Consider the following 17,577-nt stretch of genomic DNA (forward strand, 5'->3'; position numbering starts at 1 on the left):
AACAGAATGAGCACTTTCACCAGTCAGTCCGCCTGATGCTGTGCATCTGGCTAGAGAAGCAAAGTGTTCTGCTCTAAAGGTCACAGCTCTGACAGCCAATCAGTGTGGCTGGCTGCTGCAAAACACATACTTTGCTGAGCAACAAAAGTAATCCAGTATTGTCATCATGACACATGCTCAACCGCAGGTTAGCTAACTTGTCTAGGTCAGGGGTGGGGAGATGACAGTGAGGCAGACAACAGGGTGGGTGCACGACAAGCAGAATGTATTTTGTTATGCTGCTTTTTAAATTTTTTGTTTATGCTGCTTTGGGTTATCACTTGCTTATAAACAATTTAGTACCACATACAGCAAACTAAGGGTGGCGCTGTGGTTAAACCACAGAGCCTAGGACTTGCCGATCAGAAGGTCGGTGGTTCGAATCCCCGCGATGGGGTGAGTTCCCATTGCTCGGTCCCTGCTCCTGCCAACCTAGCAGTTCGAAAGCACGTTTTGAACGGGAAGGTAAACAGCGTTTCCGTGCACTGCTCTGGTTCGCCAGAAGCAGCTTAGTCCTGCTGGCCACATGACCCGGAAGCTGTACGCTGGCTCCCTTGGCCAATAAAACGAGATGAGCGCCGCAACCCCAGAGTCGGCCACGACTGGACCTAATGGTCAGGGGTCCTTTTACCTTTACCTTACAGCAAACCAACCTCACACTGATCTCTAATGAATTAACCTGCACTGCAAGCACATCCTAAATTGACAAAGTCTTCTGATTTGACTACTTATGGATGCAAAATTCCAGTTGAAATCCTGTTTCCTACCTTTGTATTTCACATTCTGAAAATGACTGAAGATCTTTTCAAAGGATGGATTGAATGCGCCTGTCTGTAACAAAAAAGGAGAAAATTTATTTTCTAAGCCATTATAATTCTGCGTAGTTTTAGGTTCAGCAAGTACTTGCAGATCTTTATTAGGCACCATTAATGGTAATGGAAAGAGGAGAGCCCACCAAGGGGCAAAATCCACCAGGAAGGTCTCCTGCGCAAGAACACAGTAGCACAGCTCCCATCCACTTCAATGGAACTTGCACAGGAGAGCTTTGGGTGGATGGTTTCCCCATGTTTACTCAGTAGGGAAGACCATGTGGATATTTTGGGCACCCAAATGTTTTGGTCTGACCTTGTTGTTTCAGTTTACACCATCATTTGTTGGCGATATAAGCCCAGCCACAGATTTAGTGGGCTGAGGTCATTTATTTTCAGGGCACAAATACATTTGTGTTTCAATAACCGCAGAGCTGCTCTCATTAGAATAATGGCATCTGGTGGTGAGTGATTTCTATAACCACATTCTAAAATACTTAATAGCCATGATTATAGTTCACTAAACCATTAGCAAAATAGCACTGGAAAAGCAACCCCAAACATATTTGGTGACCAAAGCATACTTTGGGGAGGGAGATAATGTTGTTTGCATTGTAAGATGTATGAAACAGCTTTTAACAGGGCAGCAATCCTTCATCCACAAGGGCAGGCAATCAACAGAGCCTTGGAGCAGGGGTGGGGAACATGTGGCCCTCCAGATGTTGCTGGGCTACAACTTCTGCTATCGCTGAGCATTGGCAAGTGTGGCAGGGGCTGATGGGAGCTGGAGTCCAACAAGAACTGGAGGGCCAAAGCTTCTGCAGCTCTGGGACAAGCTTGGAACCTGGATAGAATCATCAACTGCCAAGAGCCAGATAAGACCCAAATTATATTAAACCTCTGGGTGGACTTCAGTTTTTGGACACTTTTGAGGGAAAGAGCCCCTTACCTCAATCAGGATTGCCAAAACTGCCAGTCCATCTGATTTGTCCATTGCTGAGTTCACGTCCAGATATTTGTCAGAGTTGTAATGTACAATGTGGAGCTACAGAGGGGGAATAAAATGCAATCACCAACTGAAGGCTTAACCGCTGGTGGAGGAAGGCAGGTGTGGGGGGGGGGTGCGGTGCGCACCGGGTGTCAGCCGTGAGGGTGGGTGACATCACTGCGCCACCCCCACCCCATACTTGCGGGCAGCTAGTGGCGCCCCCCCCACTTGCCACGCGAGCGGCAGGCAGCTAGGGACGCTCACCGTATGGGCAGCTAGCCCTGCCCCTGCGCCGCTTTGGGTCCCGAGGCAGGTAGCTCTGCCCCTGGGCTTAACAAATTTACAAAGCTTGCAAAAGATAACCTGATTTACTGGATGCCTTACTGCAGTATAAGTTGCCTGATTAGGAAAACTGACTCACTCTCTCTCTCTCTCTCTCTCTCTCTATATATATATATATATGCGCCTGAATGGACCAGCATGCTGGATTTTACACACCCCAGGCCTGGCCTAGTTATAATAGAACACAAGTGCAGAATTTGGGGCCTGGGGGCTTGACTTGGCCCACCAGGCTTCCCCATTTGGCAGGTAGTAGAGCAGGTAGACATGAGGCTTCAAAAGAACCATGAGCAACAGATTATTCCTTTGCAGAAACCAGATGTGCTCCCCTCCCCTTCAGCTGATGTGTGGTAGGAGTGTGCCTTGCTCAAGGAGGGGAAAGCAGTTTCTATTCAATGTAAACCACTTTCCCCTCCCAGAGTCACTCTTTGAACCTCCAAAAACTGATTTTCAGAGGTTTACGGAGCAGTGTGGAGCTGCTTGCAAAGGACTTTAGCACAGCATTTTGTGAAATCACTGTGATGTCTGGTGATTGACATGTGGACAGCCTTGCCCACTTGTCAAATCTGGCCCACTGGCGGGGGAGAGAGTAAGATCTGGCCCACCAGTCAGAAAAGGTCCCCTGTAACAGACCATCAGAATTACAGCATTAACTACAGAAGTGGAAGAATGGAAGACAGGGGAAATCTGTCTGATGGGTACAGTCCACCAAGAATATGGTATTTTAATGAGGTGGCTTATGTGGGACAGCTTCTGGGCAACTTGGATGCCCCGTTAACAGCAAGGAATATGGGATGGGGAAGAGTGCCAACATCACACCATTAGGGTTTTCTGCCTCAGGAACCAAAATGTATTGCTGCAGCCTTGCGCTCTCAGTCCCTTGTAATTGACCTTGAATTACATGTATACTTTATGGCAGGCATCCATTTGTTCTGCTAGACTTATAATTAGTGCAAGACATGAAACAGCTTTGTGGTTGTGAACTGAAGGAACTGAACATAATGGCAATTCCTTGTGGCGTCCACAGAACAGTGTCATAGCTATGGGGGGGGTAGCTAGATTTTTGTCCCAGGGAAGCCTCCAGAGGGGCGCCACTGAGGTTCTGTTATGTACTGAGTTGAATAGGATCCAAAGGGCAGCAGTCTGATTGGTCCTAGAACAATAGGATCCAAAAGGCAGCAGTCTGATTGGTCCTAGAACAATAGGATTCAGAATGCAGCAGTCTGATTGGTCCTAGAACAATGCAGCAGTATGATTGGTTGGCAGGAACTACCCAATCATGCTCCAGATAGAAGTGAATCCACAACCTGATTGGCTTACAGTAGAATTCCGGAATTAGCCAATCATGTGCAGCCCATTGTGTAAATAATGTATATAAAGCAGATACTTTGAGGGGACATTCATTCATCCCTCCTCACCACTATGAGCTGAATAAAGAGCATGAAATCACTTTGTGACTCTTGAGTATATTTCAGGTTCCCAGCCTCTCTCTCTCTCTCTCTCTCTCTCTCTCTCTCTCTCTCTCTCTATGCATGCGTGTACACAAATGAATGGGTGTGCATGCCAAACTGAGTCTTTGACCCAGGTGAAATAAAGCCTAGTTTGACCCTTGCATGGAATGGATTCTGGTGCTGTGTTCAGATTGGTCCTCCCAGGCAGTTCTGTAGAATAAATATCTAAACTAGGATTGCAAAACCTATTAGCATATTTGGATCAATCAGCAGTTCTTAAGAGCACCCTCATCCCAGGGTGGCCAATGTGGTGCTTGCCAGATATTGGTGATTACAACTCCCATCATTCCTGATCTTTGGTCATGCTGGCTGGGAGTGATGGGAGCTGTAGTAAAAAAATAATAGTTACACTTGGCATAGATTTCTCCCTGCTAACAGATATGATAGTTCACCATGTATTGAATCTTTAAGGAAAAAAAGGTTTTTCTGGTATCATTTGGAACTTGTTTGTGTTATGATTTGGTGCTACAAGATTTGTAAATGTGTTGCTTAGAGAAGGTGGGGGTTGTAGAGTTTGTCCTGAGGAAAACTATATCAGGGAATGAAATAGAATGCAACTTCTTTAAGAGCTAATAAACTTTTTTTATTATTAAAGTTGTGAAACTCAAAATATATTTTTCTGTACTTAGTAAGTTTGATTAAAATATGTATATTAAAAATATTAGCTGCTTTTCCACCTGAGAAAAGGTCCTAAAAGTGACGTACAAAACTTGTGATGAACAAATCCAGCTGTGCTGTGCAGTAGAGAAGAGCAACTAGCAGTCTGCTTCTGCCAGCCTCATAAGGAAAAGGAAAAATAAGGCAGGAAATTTAGTGTATTTTAATCTTGCCTTTCAATTTTAATTGTTATTGGATCTTAATTGTAAATTGTCTTGGGTGCCCTTTGTAGGGCCAAAACGTGGCATAAAATGTTTTAATAAATAAATTAATAAATAGATATCTGAAAGGCGCAATAGATTGAATGCCTAAAAATCTTACTTCAGCAGCAAAATGCCTCCCACCAATTGTGTGTTCAGAGCCTTCCTGCTTGTTCCGGTTTCCCCAGTGTAAATGGAGCTGAGCGGCAGAATAGTGGGAAGGGAGGCTCCGGATGCGCATGCTTTGAGAAAGACTCATTCTTACTAGGAGAGGACAAGATGGGAGAGGGAGACAACACGACATGACAGTATTAAATGCAGGGGCAAAACTCAGTGCAGGTCCATGACACATATTTACATAAAATTGCATATGCTAATTTATATGTACAGAGGCAAATGAATTCTGCCAGTTCTGATCTTAGATGTAGCTTCCCAAGTTAGGATGCACCTCAGATTGTTCTCACCTTTTGGGGCAAGATCTTAAGCCCTACATTTAGGGCTCCTAGTACTAACATTGGCTAATATCACAGTCCTCAAAGGATTAATGTTGGGGTGTTAGTGCATTTTAAAAGGGCTATATTTCACACTGGTGTAGAGGCAACAAGAAACTTTGCAGCCATTGAAGGAAGAGAGTTATTTTGTCATCAAACCTGCTGCAAAAGGGAATAATTCACAATACTGTAAAGACATTAAGGAAGTTCAGATACAACTTACTATGTGTGTATGGATGGAGATTACTAAGGAAGGAAATTCTGAATATCATGTGCATTTTTGTTGGGATGAGGAAACTAAAGGGATGACAAACTAGCAACGTTTTGAAGCATCTTGTGCCTCTGCTAGTTGTATTTTTCCATATTCTGACTGCTGCCAATATCCAGAATATGAAACAAAATACTAAATGCAGCTCATCCCCCTAAACTTGGATGAAGAACATTGTACCTTGGTTGCCAAGCCCAATTTAACATGCTAGGAGGTTATTATTCACTGTGCTGTGGTGAGAGTTGTACACCTTGTGGTTTTAGAGCTATTTCGTCTATTAGTAGCACTGTATTAAGACCGTCATAATCGTCACCAATAGCAAGTCATTTAACTTGTAACTGAGGTTCTTTGAGTGGCCACCTGTGTAGACACACATATGGGCACAGAACCAATATGTGTGACAACACCTCCACACAGGAGGGAAAACTAGATCCAAAGTTATGTGCCAAAATAAATAGGCAGTGTGGTGAAGACTGTAAACCCAACCAAATCCTATCTATGCTGATCCCTGAATGTCTGCAAAATGGGAATAAGGCTGGGCTATATTATCTTTTTTTTTAAAAAAAAGAGATAATAAATTATTAGAAATTATTATTATTGCGAAAATATATATTGAGAACAATCAGAACACTCTAAAGTCCTGTACAAGTGCTAAATAGTATTCTTTGTCATTATGTAATGATAGTAATAGTTCAATTTTCTCTGTCCATGTTAGCCTCCCTTACCTGAATGTCCATTATTGGTCAAAATAAACTCCTCAGTGGGGGAGACATTGTAGCCTTCCAGTTCTATGGGCAGAAGAGTTGAATCATACTGGAGAACGTCATTGTGAAAATCAATTGGAGACTGGAATACTCCTCCACAAAAGGGGAACATCTTGGGCCACACTCGCTCCCCATCAGAAGAACCTCAGGGAGACAATAAAGGAATCCAGATTCGAAACACAGGAAGATGCATGGCACAGGGTCAGACCATTGGCCTGTCTAGCCCAGTAGCCTTCAGCCTCTTCAGACATTCGAGAAATATCTTGAACTCAAACATCCATTTAGGGACCCATTTGGAAAACTACTGTAAGCAAGTGAAAAGGCTAGCAGGATGATTGTAAATTCAACAGTATAATTTAGATTAAGATATAATGGGAAGGGGAAAACTAGATGGAAGAAATAGAATATGCAGCTAATTTTGAAAGTACATCGGAGGAGGAGGAGGGAACTCGTTGGATGTATTGTTTGATATTTAATTGTGGAAAATGTGTACCTGAAAGTTTGTTTGTTTGTTTTTTTAAAGAACCTTGGACATGTGAATAGGCAGGTATATGTTGCCCTGGGAACTATACAGACAATTGCTTCTTGAGACAAGCCTTACGGCCTGCCCAGTGTTACGCTCATTCCATGCCTTGAAAGGGTTTGAGCGGTTTCCCACTTCTCCCCCACTTTCTAAGAACAGGTCTGAGTGGTTTTGCCCTGCAGCTTTCCCTTGAAAAACCCACTCTTTACTGCTGAATCAGAACAACCAGCAATCCGCAGAAAACCTAATTGCCATTTGTTCCAATTCAGTGGTAAAGAGTGGGTTTTCCAGGGGGGAAGTAGCGGGCCAGATGGATGAGTCCTTATTTGGATTAGGAGCAGGGAGAACCTAGGTGAAAATCACTGTTCAGTCATAAAACTCACTTTGTGACTTGTGCCCCCCCCCTCTCTCTCTAAGCCTAGTCCACCTAGTGGAGTTGTGAGGATAAAAGTGGAGTCGTAAAAGCTCCTTGAAAGATAAACACCTAATGGCAACAACTCCCTCTCCTCTCCTTGCCTTGCCAGCAGAACAGAATTGTCTCTTGCTGCCCTCTCTGCTACAAGGACCCCCACAACCTTGCCCTGACCTGTTAGAATCACATCCTGCAGACGAAACACCTTTCAACAGCAATGTTATATACCTGAGGTGCCTGTGTGTGCACGCACGCACGATTTCTACATCTTTAGAAACAGTGGAATGGTTTTAAATGTGCAAAGGTCTTCTGCAAGCTTCCTACATGGAGGGCAGGACCGGGGTGTGTGTGTGCGGGGAGCTCCTTATCTGACTCAGATAAATGGAAATGTCCTGCAGCAATAAGGAAAGGAATTGAGAGCTGATGCTTGCTAAAGTTGGACTGGGAAGCTCTTACAGGAGAGAAACAAGCAGCTTCAGCAAATCATAACTCTACACAAAGATGAACTGTGTGGGGCTGGGCAGCGGAGACAGCAAACACTCTGCATCATTTCCCATGTGACACAAAGGTCTCTTGAAAAAAACAATAATTCCAAGACAGATTTCCCCTAAGGGGAAATTGTGCCATGTAGCTATTTCGCTTTGGAGGCTACCTTGCAGCAATTCACTTCCATAAGTGTGTCTTACAAGGGCAATTTCCCTGTGGAGAGAGAGTATGATATGGGCATATGTGTTTGTGTGTGCTTTTAATATCTGCATATTTACAAATATAAAAACACAGCGGAACAGCCATGCACTCAGATAGGGCTTCTCCTGTTATTGAATATTCATCCTAATTTGCCTTGCACAAAGCTTACACCGAGGGTTAACAAACAAACAAACAAACAAACAAAGATAAAATAAACCTAAATTTCCAGAAAGCCCTTCTACCCCTCCCACAAAATACTGGCAGTCTGGAAGTGACCATAGATATCATGCCTGTGTATAAACCTGCATCAGTTCACCCCACATGCAAATGGCATATCCTTGAAGCCCCTTAGCCAGCTGCAGAATTCAGACTTAACTGTCTCCTTTGCAGCCACATTCCAGCTCTCAGAGTGTTTCTACCCAGCAAAGCAGGTAAGGGATGTCCAGTAGCTAGTAAACACCAGCCATCCAAAGTCAGTAAAGAACCTTTTCCAGCTCTTCACTTGACACAACACATTAGGATTTCCATTCCTGGGCTTTAACACGTGGTCCTTGAAGGTGAGAAAAAGAGGCACCGGAACTCACCATGAATAACTCCCTTGTTGTCTTACAATGGCAATGGTAAGTTCCTGCAAGTTCTGGGTGAAAAAAAGCCCTGGTCCTTGAGACTCAACATTAAGGAATTAAACACAAAGATGTTCCATTTATACAGCACAACGTTGCCACCACACAATAAACCTTTGCCGCCAGCCAGCCACTGCCTTCTACCCCAGCTCATTTTCAGATACTTGTGTGGCCTGTCACCTAGCAGTGGCCTGCTAAGTTCTACCTTCACTTACTTTTTTGGTCAACCAGTTGACCTGGTAGTTAGCCAAGTGCTCAGCCTACCTCTTTGAACAAGAATTGATTTCATGTGACACAACATGTTCCTGTGATATCTGTACCACATCATGGCATCACATGCTGTTATCACCTGATGTGCCCTGTTGTGTGGATGAATGGAAGGTATGTAGACATTAGACCAACAAAACAGATCCTGCTATTGACTAAATGAGACCTCCCTAGATCTAACCTGACATTAAACAAATAGGATAAAGAATTACAATTTAATGTATTGACCTAAAGTCACTACTTACCCATATAAGACCAATTGGACCCTAGAAGGAAAATAAAATAGATATAACTTAGAACACATAGAAAATAAAGTACTATAGCTAAACATGTGTATAAAAGTATAACATAAAATACCAACCATATATATATATATATATATGTGTGTGTGTGTGTGTGTGTGTGTGTGTGTAAAGGTAAAGGTAAAGGTACCCCTGCCCGTACGGGCCAGTCGTGACCGACTCTGGGGTTGCGCGCCCATCTCGCTTAAGAGGCCGGGGGCCAGCGCTGTCTGGAGACACTTCCGGGTCACGTGGCCAGCGTGACGAAGCTGCTCTGGCGAGCCAGCGCAGCACATGGAAACACCATTTACCTTCCCGCTAGTAAGCAGTCCCTATTTATCTACTTGCACTTAAGAGTGCTTTCGAACTGCTAAGTGGGCAGGAGCTGGGACCGAACGACGGGAGCTCACCCTGCTGCGGGGATTCGAACCGCCGACCATACGATCGGCAAGTCCTAGGCGCTGAGGCTTTACCCACAGCGCCACCCGCGTCCCATATATATAAAAAGGTAAAGGTACCCCTGCCCGTACGGGCCAGTCGTCCGACTCTAGGGTTGTGCGCCCATCTCACTTAAGAGGCCGTGGGCCAGCGCTGTCCGGAGACACTTCCGGGTCACGTGGCCAGCGTGACAAGCTGCATCTGGTGAGCCAGCGCAGCACACGGAACGCCGTTTACCTTCCCGCTAGTAAGCGGTCCCTATTTATCTACTTGCACCCGGGGGTGCTTTCGAACTGCTAGGTTGGCAGGCGCTGGGACCGAGCGACGGGAGCGCACCCCGCCGCGGGGATTCGAACCGCCGACCTTTCGATCAGCAAGTCCTAGGCGCTGAGGCTTTTACCCACAGCGCCACCCACGTCCCCATATATATATATATATATATATATATATATATATATATATAATTAACTAGTAACTAAGAAATTCAACTAGAATTTGGTTAATTCTTTCTCTCTCTCAATCTGTTTTTCCCATTGAATGATGTCTTTCTAAGATTGTAAACCTGAGAGTAGGGACTATGTTTAGTAATTTGAAAGCTGTTCTGGGAACCTTTTTTTTTTTTTTGCTAAAGAGTGGGGACCTTAAATGAATGAAAGAATGCATGAATAAATGAATGAATAAATATTTCCTCAGAAATAAACCCAAAGCATATAGTGCATATATATACATGCACATGTATGTGTGCATAGAATGGCAGCCTTATTCCTTAACAGTAAACTCTCTCTCTCTCTCTCTCTCTCTCTCTCTCTCTCACACACACACACACACACACACACACGTACCTAGCGATATCCAATGCTCACCATACACAGAGCAGTCGCATTGAAGATAATGGACAAGATTAACTTGTCCATTCATTAATTTCAGTGGGTGTGTTGTGAGTAGGATTGAGTACTTAGGTCAGCCTCCATTACTGAGGACTGGAAATGTAGCCAATGTACCACCAATGTTTAAAGAGGAATCGGGGGGATCCTGGAAATTATAGCCCAGTTAGTTTAATGACTGTCCTGGGAAAACTGGTAGAAGGTTGGATAGCTCAATGAAGATGGCGACCCAGTGTGATGCCTAAAGGTCATGACCAACACTTTGAACTGAATTTTGGAGTCCTGGGTTCAAATCCCCACTCAGCTATGAAGCTGAGTGATTTTGGGCCAGTCACTGTCACCCAGCCCAGCCCAGCCTCATCCATTGTGAGGATAAAATGAAGATGGAGGAGAACCATGTATGCCACTGTGATCTGCTTGGAGGAAAGGTGTGGTGATGATAATGATGATCATAAATAAATAAATCCACTGTAGTCATCTTCATGCAAGAACAGAATGAAGGTTGAGGTATGTTTGCGCTCTCTCTCTCTCTCTCTCTCTCTCTCTCGTGTGTGTGTGTTGAAAACCTCTCATACTTTGGGTTTTTAAAGGTTGTTTGCAGCAAACATCTTGTGTTAGTACCATGCATGGCGTACGTGAGAAGAAGGAGCAGCCAGTGCCCCTCCCTCTCTCCCTTCCCACAGAAACCTCCTAAGAACACACAGGTGTCCCTGCCTCCCCCTCCTTTCACAATATAACTTCTGTCTCTTGTTTCAACAGCAGAACTGGTGTGTTTAAGAGGGAGCAACCAGAAGGTTTTTGTATTAAACACCAAGGGCTTTAACACAACTGAGATACTACTCTTACTGCCCTTCTTTATTTCTTTGATTCATTATTTCAAAATTTCTAATCCCTCTCTCCAGTTAAAACTGCTCCAGGCATTGAGCTCAGTGGGCTTTGGGCTGTTGCAACTTCTTTTTTTAAGCAAAGTGTGGAGGAATAAGGCAACAGAAGCTGTTAAGAATTCACTCTTTTTCTGAACAGCAGCATTATTCAGCAGCCTTTGACGTTACAGTGAACACCGCTCAGTTTCTGTAGGTGTGTGTTTGGGGTGTGTGTGTGTTGTCTTTTCCTAGATTATCTTCAATGAGTGTAACTTGCAGCAAAACAAATAGGAATTGCAGTGGCCCCTGCTTGCTAGGGGCTGTAAATCACGCATGGGGAGCCTCTTGCCCTCCAAATGCTCTTTGCCTGCATCTCCCAACCCACCACCTCAAAAACAGGCCATGTCTGCTTCGGCTGGTGGGAGTTGGGAGTTCAACATCTGGAGGACTTTAGGCCGAGCAACCTTGTTTTACACATCATCATCCCTATTCTGACTTTGGGGAGGGGGAAGATCTTGGAGCGTTGCCTTCATCATTTTGTTTCTGTCCACGCACCATGCAGCTCAAGGTAGTGTACGTGCAGAGGCCGATTTAGGGGAATGTGACCTGTTTGGTCGCCCTGGGTGTGGAGCCTTGGGAATGCCACAGGGGTGCCGCAAAATATGAATGCGAGAGGAGGTGGTTGCACAGGGCGCTGCTGAGATTTGAGACCCCAAGGTCCTCCACTGCGTCTGTGGTCCCTGCATTTTGAGCTCACAACAACCTTGTGAGGTAGGTTAGGCTGAGAGATGGAGACTGATTCAAGTGAGCTTCACGGCTGAGTAGGAATTTGAATTTGAATTCTCAGGGGCAGCCAACATGGTGCCCTCAAGATATTGTATCCAACTATCTAATCCAGGGGTCAGCAAACTTTTTCAGCAGGGGGCCGGTCCACTGTCACTCAGACCTTGTGGGGGGCTGGACTATATTTTGAAGGGGGGGAGAATGAATTCCTATGCCCCACAAATAACCCAGAGATGCATTTTAAATAAAAGGATACATTCTACTCATGTAAAAACACGCTGATTCCCGGACCGTCCGCGGACCAGATTTAGAAGGCAATTGGGCCAGATCCGGCCCCCGGGCCTTAGTTTGCCTACCCATGATCTAATCATTTGCCATGGGGCTGGAGCTGATGGGAGCCGTAATTAAGCAGCAACAGGCAGTCTCCACGTAGACCCCCTCTGCTCTACCATTATACCACACAGGCTCCTTTTATGACATTTCCTTACTCACAGTTGCCATCCTACTCATAGGATGCCTGTACTTTCCCCAGACCAATAGCAGTTAAATATCTGTTGGATGCATTTCCTCCAAGCACTTAAGCCTACAAGCACACATACGTGAGCACTAAGGCAACATGCTGCATAGTCTGTCATTGCACACACTACTTATGCCAGTATTTTCAGCTTCCAGTACAATCACCCTAAGTTCTTGATTCAGCACAGTGTTGTGGTGGTGGTGAACTTTATTACCTGCCCTTCACCAGGAGATCCCAGGGCAGGTTACAACAATTAACTTCAGAATTAAAACCAGTTGAAACAAATCACAGGAACAGGGACTGTTTATTGTAGGAGCTACAGGTGTGAGCTGTGAGACAGGATAGCCATTTTCCAAATCTCACAACCAACCAACCAAGACCAGGTTTACCTGCTGTCTCCAGGGCCCCAGCCAGAGGGCCTTTCTTTCCATCACTACCTGTTCCTTTTCACTGTGTAAGTTAGGGTTACCATACATGCAGAATTTCCCGGACATAGCCAGGATTCAGCTGTTGGAAAGTGTCTGGGTGGAAATTGCTGAAATGTCCAGGAAAATCCATAATGGCAACGCTGTGGGAATCAATATACCCTACAAATGTCAGAAGTGTAGATTATGGCCATAAGCTTTATTACCATATTGGCCTGAATATAAGCCTCACTTTTTCCCCAAATTCCAACCATAAAAAGTTAAAATTGTGGCATATATCTGCAAACTTATGGTATGCATCCAGGAGTGCGGGGCAAACAGCACGGCCGCCACATGCATAGGTCCCCCTCCCCCCCCCCGTCCTCTCCCCCAAGGCAGGGAAGGGAGAGAGTGAGGAAGGGGAAAGGTCATTGGCAATGCAGCGCGGCTCCCACCCCCCCCCCAAAGTATGCAGCCAGGAGCAGCAAGGATTGGAACAGCTTATATTCAGGTATTTTTTTCCTCTCCCCCCCTCCAATTTTAAAGGTGCGGCTTATATTCAGGTATGGCTTATATTTGGGCCAATACGGTATTTTTTTTACAAGAAAAAGCTCACCAACTTTTCTATATGGGATTTTCACTTTTTGAAATATGGCAACCCTAGTGCAAGAGCTTTTAGGAACCTTGTACCACTGTTGTCTTCTGCTTTTGGTTTTTTGTTTGTTTCTATCTGTGACTGTTCTAAACTGGTTTAGATTTCCCATTCTATTTTGAATTTTATGGTTTTAACGTTTATCTTGCAAACAGTCCAAAGAACTTCACTTATTTGGGCAGCATAGAAATGTAGTGAATAAATAATGAATCACTAAAGAGGTGGCCTTAAGCAAGGTGCCCTTCTCCCACAGCATCAGCCTCACAGCACATCTGCAAAATGGGCATATTATTACTAGCCAACCTGACTGGGCTGCTGTAAAGATGATAATACATGTGAAAAAGTTTAAAACACTGGTGTATAATATTATTAGCACAGCTTGTGTGGTCTGAGCTGTTGGTCATTCCTGTCGGTTTCTGCAGTCCCTCCAGGAATATATTCTTTATCAATATTTCTTAAGCATTTGGGTACTGCCAGCAAGCAAATGCAAACACTCGTCTTTTGCATGCACTTAAGAACATCAAGTGTGCCCACTAAGACATCTGAAAGGAACTTCCAAAGGAGCAACTGTACTGGTTTCTTGAAGAAAAACCAACAGAGTCCTGCAGCACCTTAAAGACTAAACCGTTTATTAGAGCACAACTTGCTTTCATGCAATAGGCTAGAGTCCACTTAATCAGCTGCCTGGAAAGTTGTTCTCATCAGGCTGGGGTGTAGTGGCTGGGTGGGGGAGAACGTAAAAGGTAGGTTGAAATGGTAATAAAATGCAAAACATGCAATTCGGTTAGTGCTTAGCTTCCCAACTGCCACATGCATTACTGCTACAGTACTTTAGGAACAGGGAGAACAGGAAAGAAGCCTGGAAATGCATTACCGTTGACAGGTGCTTGTGCAGAAAGGTGAGCCTCTAGGAAGAGAGAGAGAAGAACAGCTGCAGTTGTGGCCAACATATCCAGGGAAGCCTTTTGACTCCTATGCAATTCACCCAGGGCTGCCTGCCCTTCCTTCCGTGGAGCAAGCTGGCTTCAAAGAGACGCACACGCACACCACCAGGCACTCCTGCTAATGACTTACGGGCTCTCCACCCTGCCAGCCTTGGCTTCTCAGCAGCTCAGCCCCCAAACAAATGATGTCAGGGATGGACCTGCCTCCCTGGTTACATCTCAGAGCTGCAGAGCATACTTAGTGTGCTCTGTTTGGGAAGCATTCCGTTTTTATTTGAAAATGAAACATTGCAGTGCACAGCTCTTGGGGGAAATCTCAGCCCTTGCTCATTAAGTTCAGCAATGTGCCTTTTACTTTCAGGCTCCACTTCCCCTACACTGAACTCACTTTTGGGGTCCCCAAACCAGCACCTCGGAGGCCAAACTAGGCACACTTTCCATGGTATGGATGCAGTTAATATGCACATGTGCCCGTCTCACAAATGTGCTTGCCTGGTGGTGGGAAGCAAAAAGGTGGTCAGTGCTGGAAAAGGCTCACTGAGGGCACTTGGCGCAAGAACACTCCCCCCCCCCCAATCTGGAATGAGGCCTGAGCCTAACTGAAGATTACTGGGGAGAGGATTGAACTTGGCACCTTCTGCATGCCAAGCATATGTCCTGCCGCTGCCTTATGTGTCCTCCCCACCAACTGAGAACTTGACATACCACCTTCACATTTTCAAGAACAATCCAAGGGTTCTCCTCCTTATAAGGGTTTGAGGAGAGAAGAGAGAGACCTTGGGAGACCACATTATACAGCACAGCGGTCCAACTTTCCATACAAAGTGGGCCACAAGACAACCAGTAAATTAAATTTCCATCCTGTAAATTAAAGTGTTTGTAATTAAACACACAATTAATAGATTTAATTATTAAACAAATTTGATGCAGAGAAAGATTATGTTCTTTTGTTAACAACACATGACAACAATATTTTGTAAGGCCTTAAGGTGTTTTTTTCTTGAATGTTGCTGAAGGCTGACCAAAAAGGCTTCGCGGACGGATGTAGCCTGCAGGCTGTGGTTTGGACCACACTGTTATACAGTCTTCAGTAGGGTGACAATGGCTACTCAGAGAATGAGGAGAAAACAAGACAGAAGAGAGACTGGACAAAGAAGGCCTTGTAATGATCTGGAGCTGCTAGGTATAACTTTTTATTTCGAAGAAGCCCCACAAGCCACAGGTGCAAGACCCTCTATTTTCAATAATACTAATAATACTAATACCAATAATATTTATACCCTGTCCATCTGACTGGGTTGTGTACTCTTGCATGTGGCACAGCCGGTGTGCTTGGACAGTTTCCTTCTATTAAACTCCTGGCGCTGGGCCACCCAAGTCCCTCCCCACCTCTCACTGTAGTTTGCCATAATTGGAGTTGATCATAGGCTAAGCCTGTTAATGATGAGGATTTTCATCTGATTATGTTTGATCTAACCCATGTCTTGCTCTCTGACTTTTTCACCCCAGCCTCTCTTCTAATCTTTCCTCTCCAGCCTAGTTTTCAGACAGAGATTTTGCAGCAGGAGGGGTGCTTTTATTTGTTCTTTTGTTCTTTTAAATGTTTACAACTGGCTTTTTTATCATAATCCTCAAAAGTGGGTTCATAACAGTGTCTTGTTTCTCTCTCTCTTAAACTGCAGTCCTATATATTCCTACTCACAATTAGGTCCAATTGTTCTAAATGGAACTTCCTCCAAATCAAATGTGTAGGGCTACAGGTTTAAAGTAGTCCCATCTCAAATCAAGAGTTGTTTAACATTTATGGGGAGCAGTAGCTGTGGTAGCCCCTGAACTGTATATATAATTATTTTATTTCAGAATTCTGTAATGCATTTCTGTGGGAGGCTGTTACCCTACAATGGAGGGTGGAATAAAAACACTGACCCTTCAGCTGGATAAATGCATTATAAACAAATGCACTGCACAATATGCACATTATAAGTGCACTGTTTCCCCTGGCAGTCCTAAAGCTTTTATGCTCAGGAAGCACTGAGAGCCTGAGAGCAAGGCTAGCCCAGATCCCCCCAAAAAACAACCAGCCGATTTACAATTAAGGACCGGGAACATTCCCCCCCCTACCACTTGAGACAACGCATAACAGACGATTAAAAATGCACAGTCTTAAAGTGGGGCTCAGAGCCCCCAGTTACCCTAGGGAATCTCAAACAAGATCCCAGACTGAAAAGGGCAATTTTTACAATTTTACAGTTTAGGTTAATGAAATATACTCGGAGTCAAGAGTTGATTTCATGCTCTTTATTCAGCTCATAGTGGTGAGGAGGAATGAAAGTTTCCCCACAATATCTGCTTTATATGCATTATTTACACAATGGGCTGCACGTGTTTGGCTAATTCCGGAATTCTCCTGTAGGCCAATCAGGTTGTGGATTCACTTCCATCTGGAGCTGGATTGGGTGGCTCCTGCAGACCAATCATACTGCTGCATTGTTCTAGGACCAATGAGACTGCTGCATTTTGGATCCTATTCAACTCAGTATATAACAGTTAAAAGTTGCTGGTAGACAGCTCTCTCTCCATTAGACATTCCCGCGCTGCCCCTCACAGGAAGACACAAAACTTGTCCCTGAAACCTTGTTATCAGGTTTACAATACAAATTACAATATAAACAGCAGTTCCAGAATATCCACTACACCAGAGGCATTCAAGATTTTTGAGTCCACGACTCCCTTGACCAACTACATTCTTTGTGCGGCACCCCTGTGGGGCTCAGGAGTCCAGTTATGTCACCCGCTGCGTGTCAAGATGGCAGCCTCTCACCCTTTTTCAAACACCCTCCCTTGTGGAGTGCTCCCTCAGCCTCCTCTCCTCTCTCCTCTGGAGTCCTCTGGGCAGCTGCTGCTGACCCCCCTGGTCTCTGAGCTGCCCCCAAAGAGAGGTGCCTCCTCACACTGCCCCAAAGGGGCCTGGGAAGCACCCCCTGGCCAGACCCAGAGGCATCCTTCACCTGGGGAGCTTGTAGTCAGAGCTGCTGCACAAACAGCTGTGCAAGCCTTTGGGAGGCAGAGAAGAGAGGGCATCAGAGGAAGGGAGGGAAGGAAAGAGGGACAGAGGCCAGTGTTGCCCATGGCACTCCTGACCAACATTCAAGGCACCCCAGGGTGCCACGGCACAATGGTTGAAAACCACTGCACTACACCATAGCCATATTAACTCATATTTTGCTCAGGAC

The 17,577-nt window shown here is 44.9% G+C and overlaps 1 protein-coding gene across 4 annotated transcripts in view; it reads right to left on the reverse strand.

The window, feature by feature from the left end:
- Positions 1 to 16,597, reverse strand: part of CA12 (carbonic anhydrase 12) — a 30,944-nt gene extending 14,347 nt beyond the window's left edge. The window contains exons 1-6 of one of the 4 annotated variants that reach the window (XM_053365937.1): positions 14,275 to 16,594; positions 8,824 to 8,844; positions 6,028 to 6,210; positions 4,665 to 4,807; positions 1,798 to 1,893; positions 807 to 870 (exon numbers count right to left, since the gene is read on the reverse strand). In XM_053365937.1, coding sequence (XP_053221912.1) covers positions 807 to 870; positions 1,798 to 1,893; positions 4,665 to 4,807; positions 6,028 to 6,210; positions 8,824 to 8,844; positions 14,275 to 14,350 — 583 coding nt within the window. In that variant the 5' untranslated portion in view covers positions 14,351 to 16,594. Of the gene's footprint in view, positions 1 to 806; positions 871 to 1,797; positions 1,894 to 4,664; positions 4,808 to 6,027; positions 6,211 to 8,272; positions 8,298 to 8,823; positions 8,845 to 14,274 lie in introns of those variants that run through there. The other 3 variants (XM_053365941.1, XM_053365939.1, XM_053365940.1) reach the window with 3 other exon arrangements.
- Positions 16,598 to 17,577: the final 980 nt, after the last annotated feature.

This window comes from Podarcis raffonei, chromosome 14, assembly GCF_027172205.1.
Source record: "Podarcis raffonei isolate rPodRaf1 chromosome 14, rPodRaf1.pri, whole genome shotgun sequence".
In the NCBI taxonomy this organism is placed as follows: domain Eukaryota; kingdom Metazoa; phylum Chordata; class Lepidosauria; order Squamata; family Lacertidae; genus Podarcis; species Podarcis raffonei.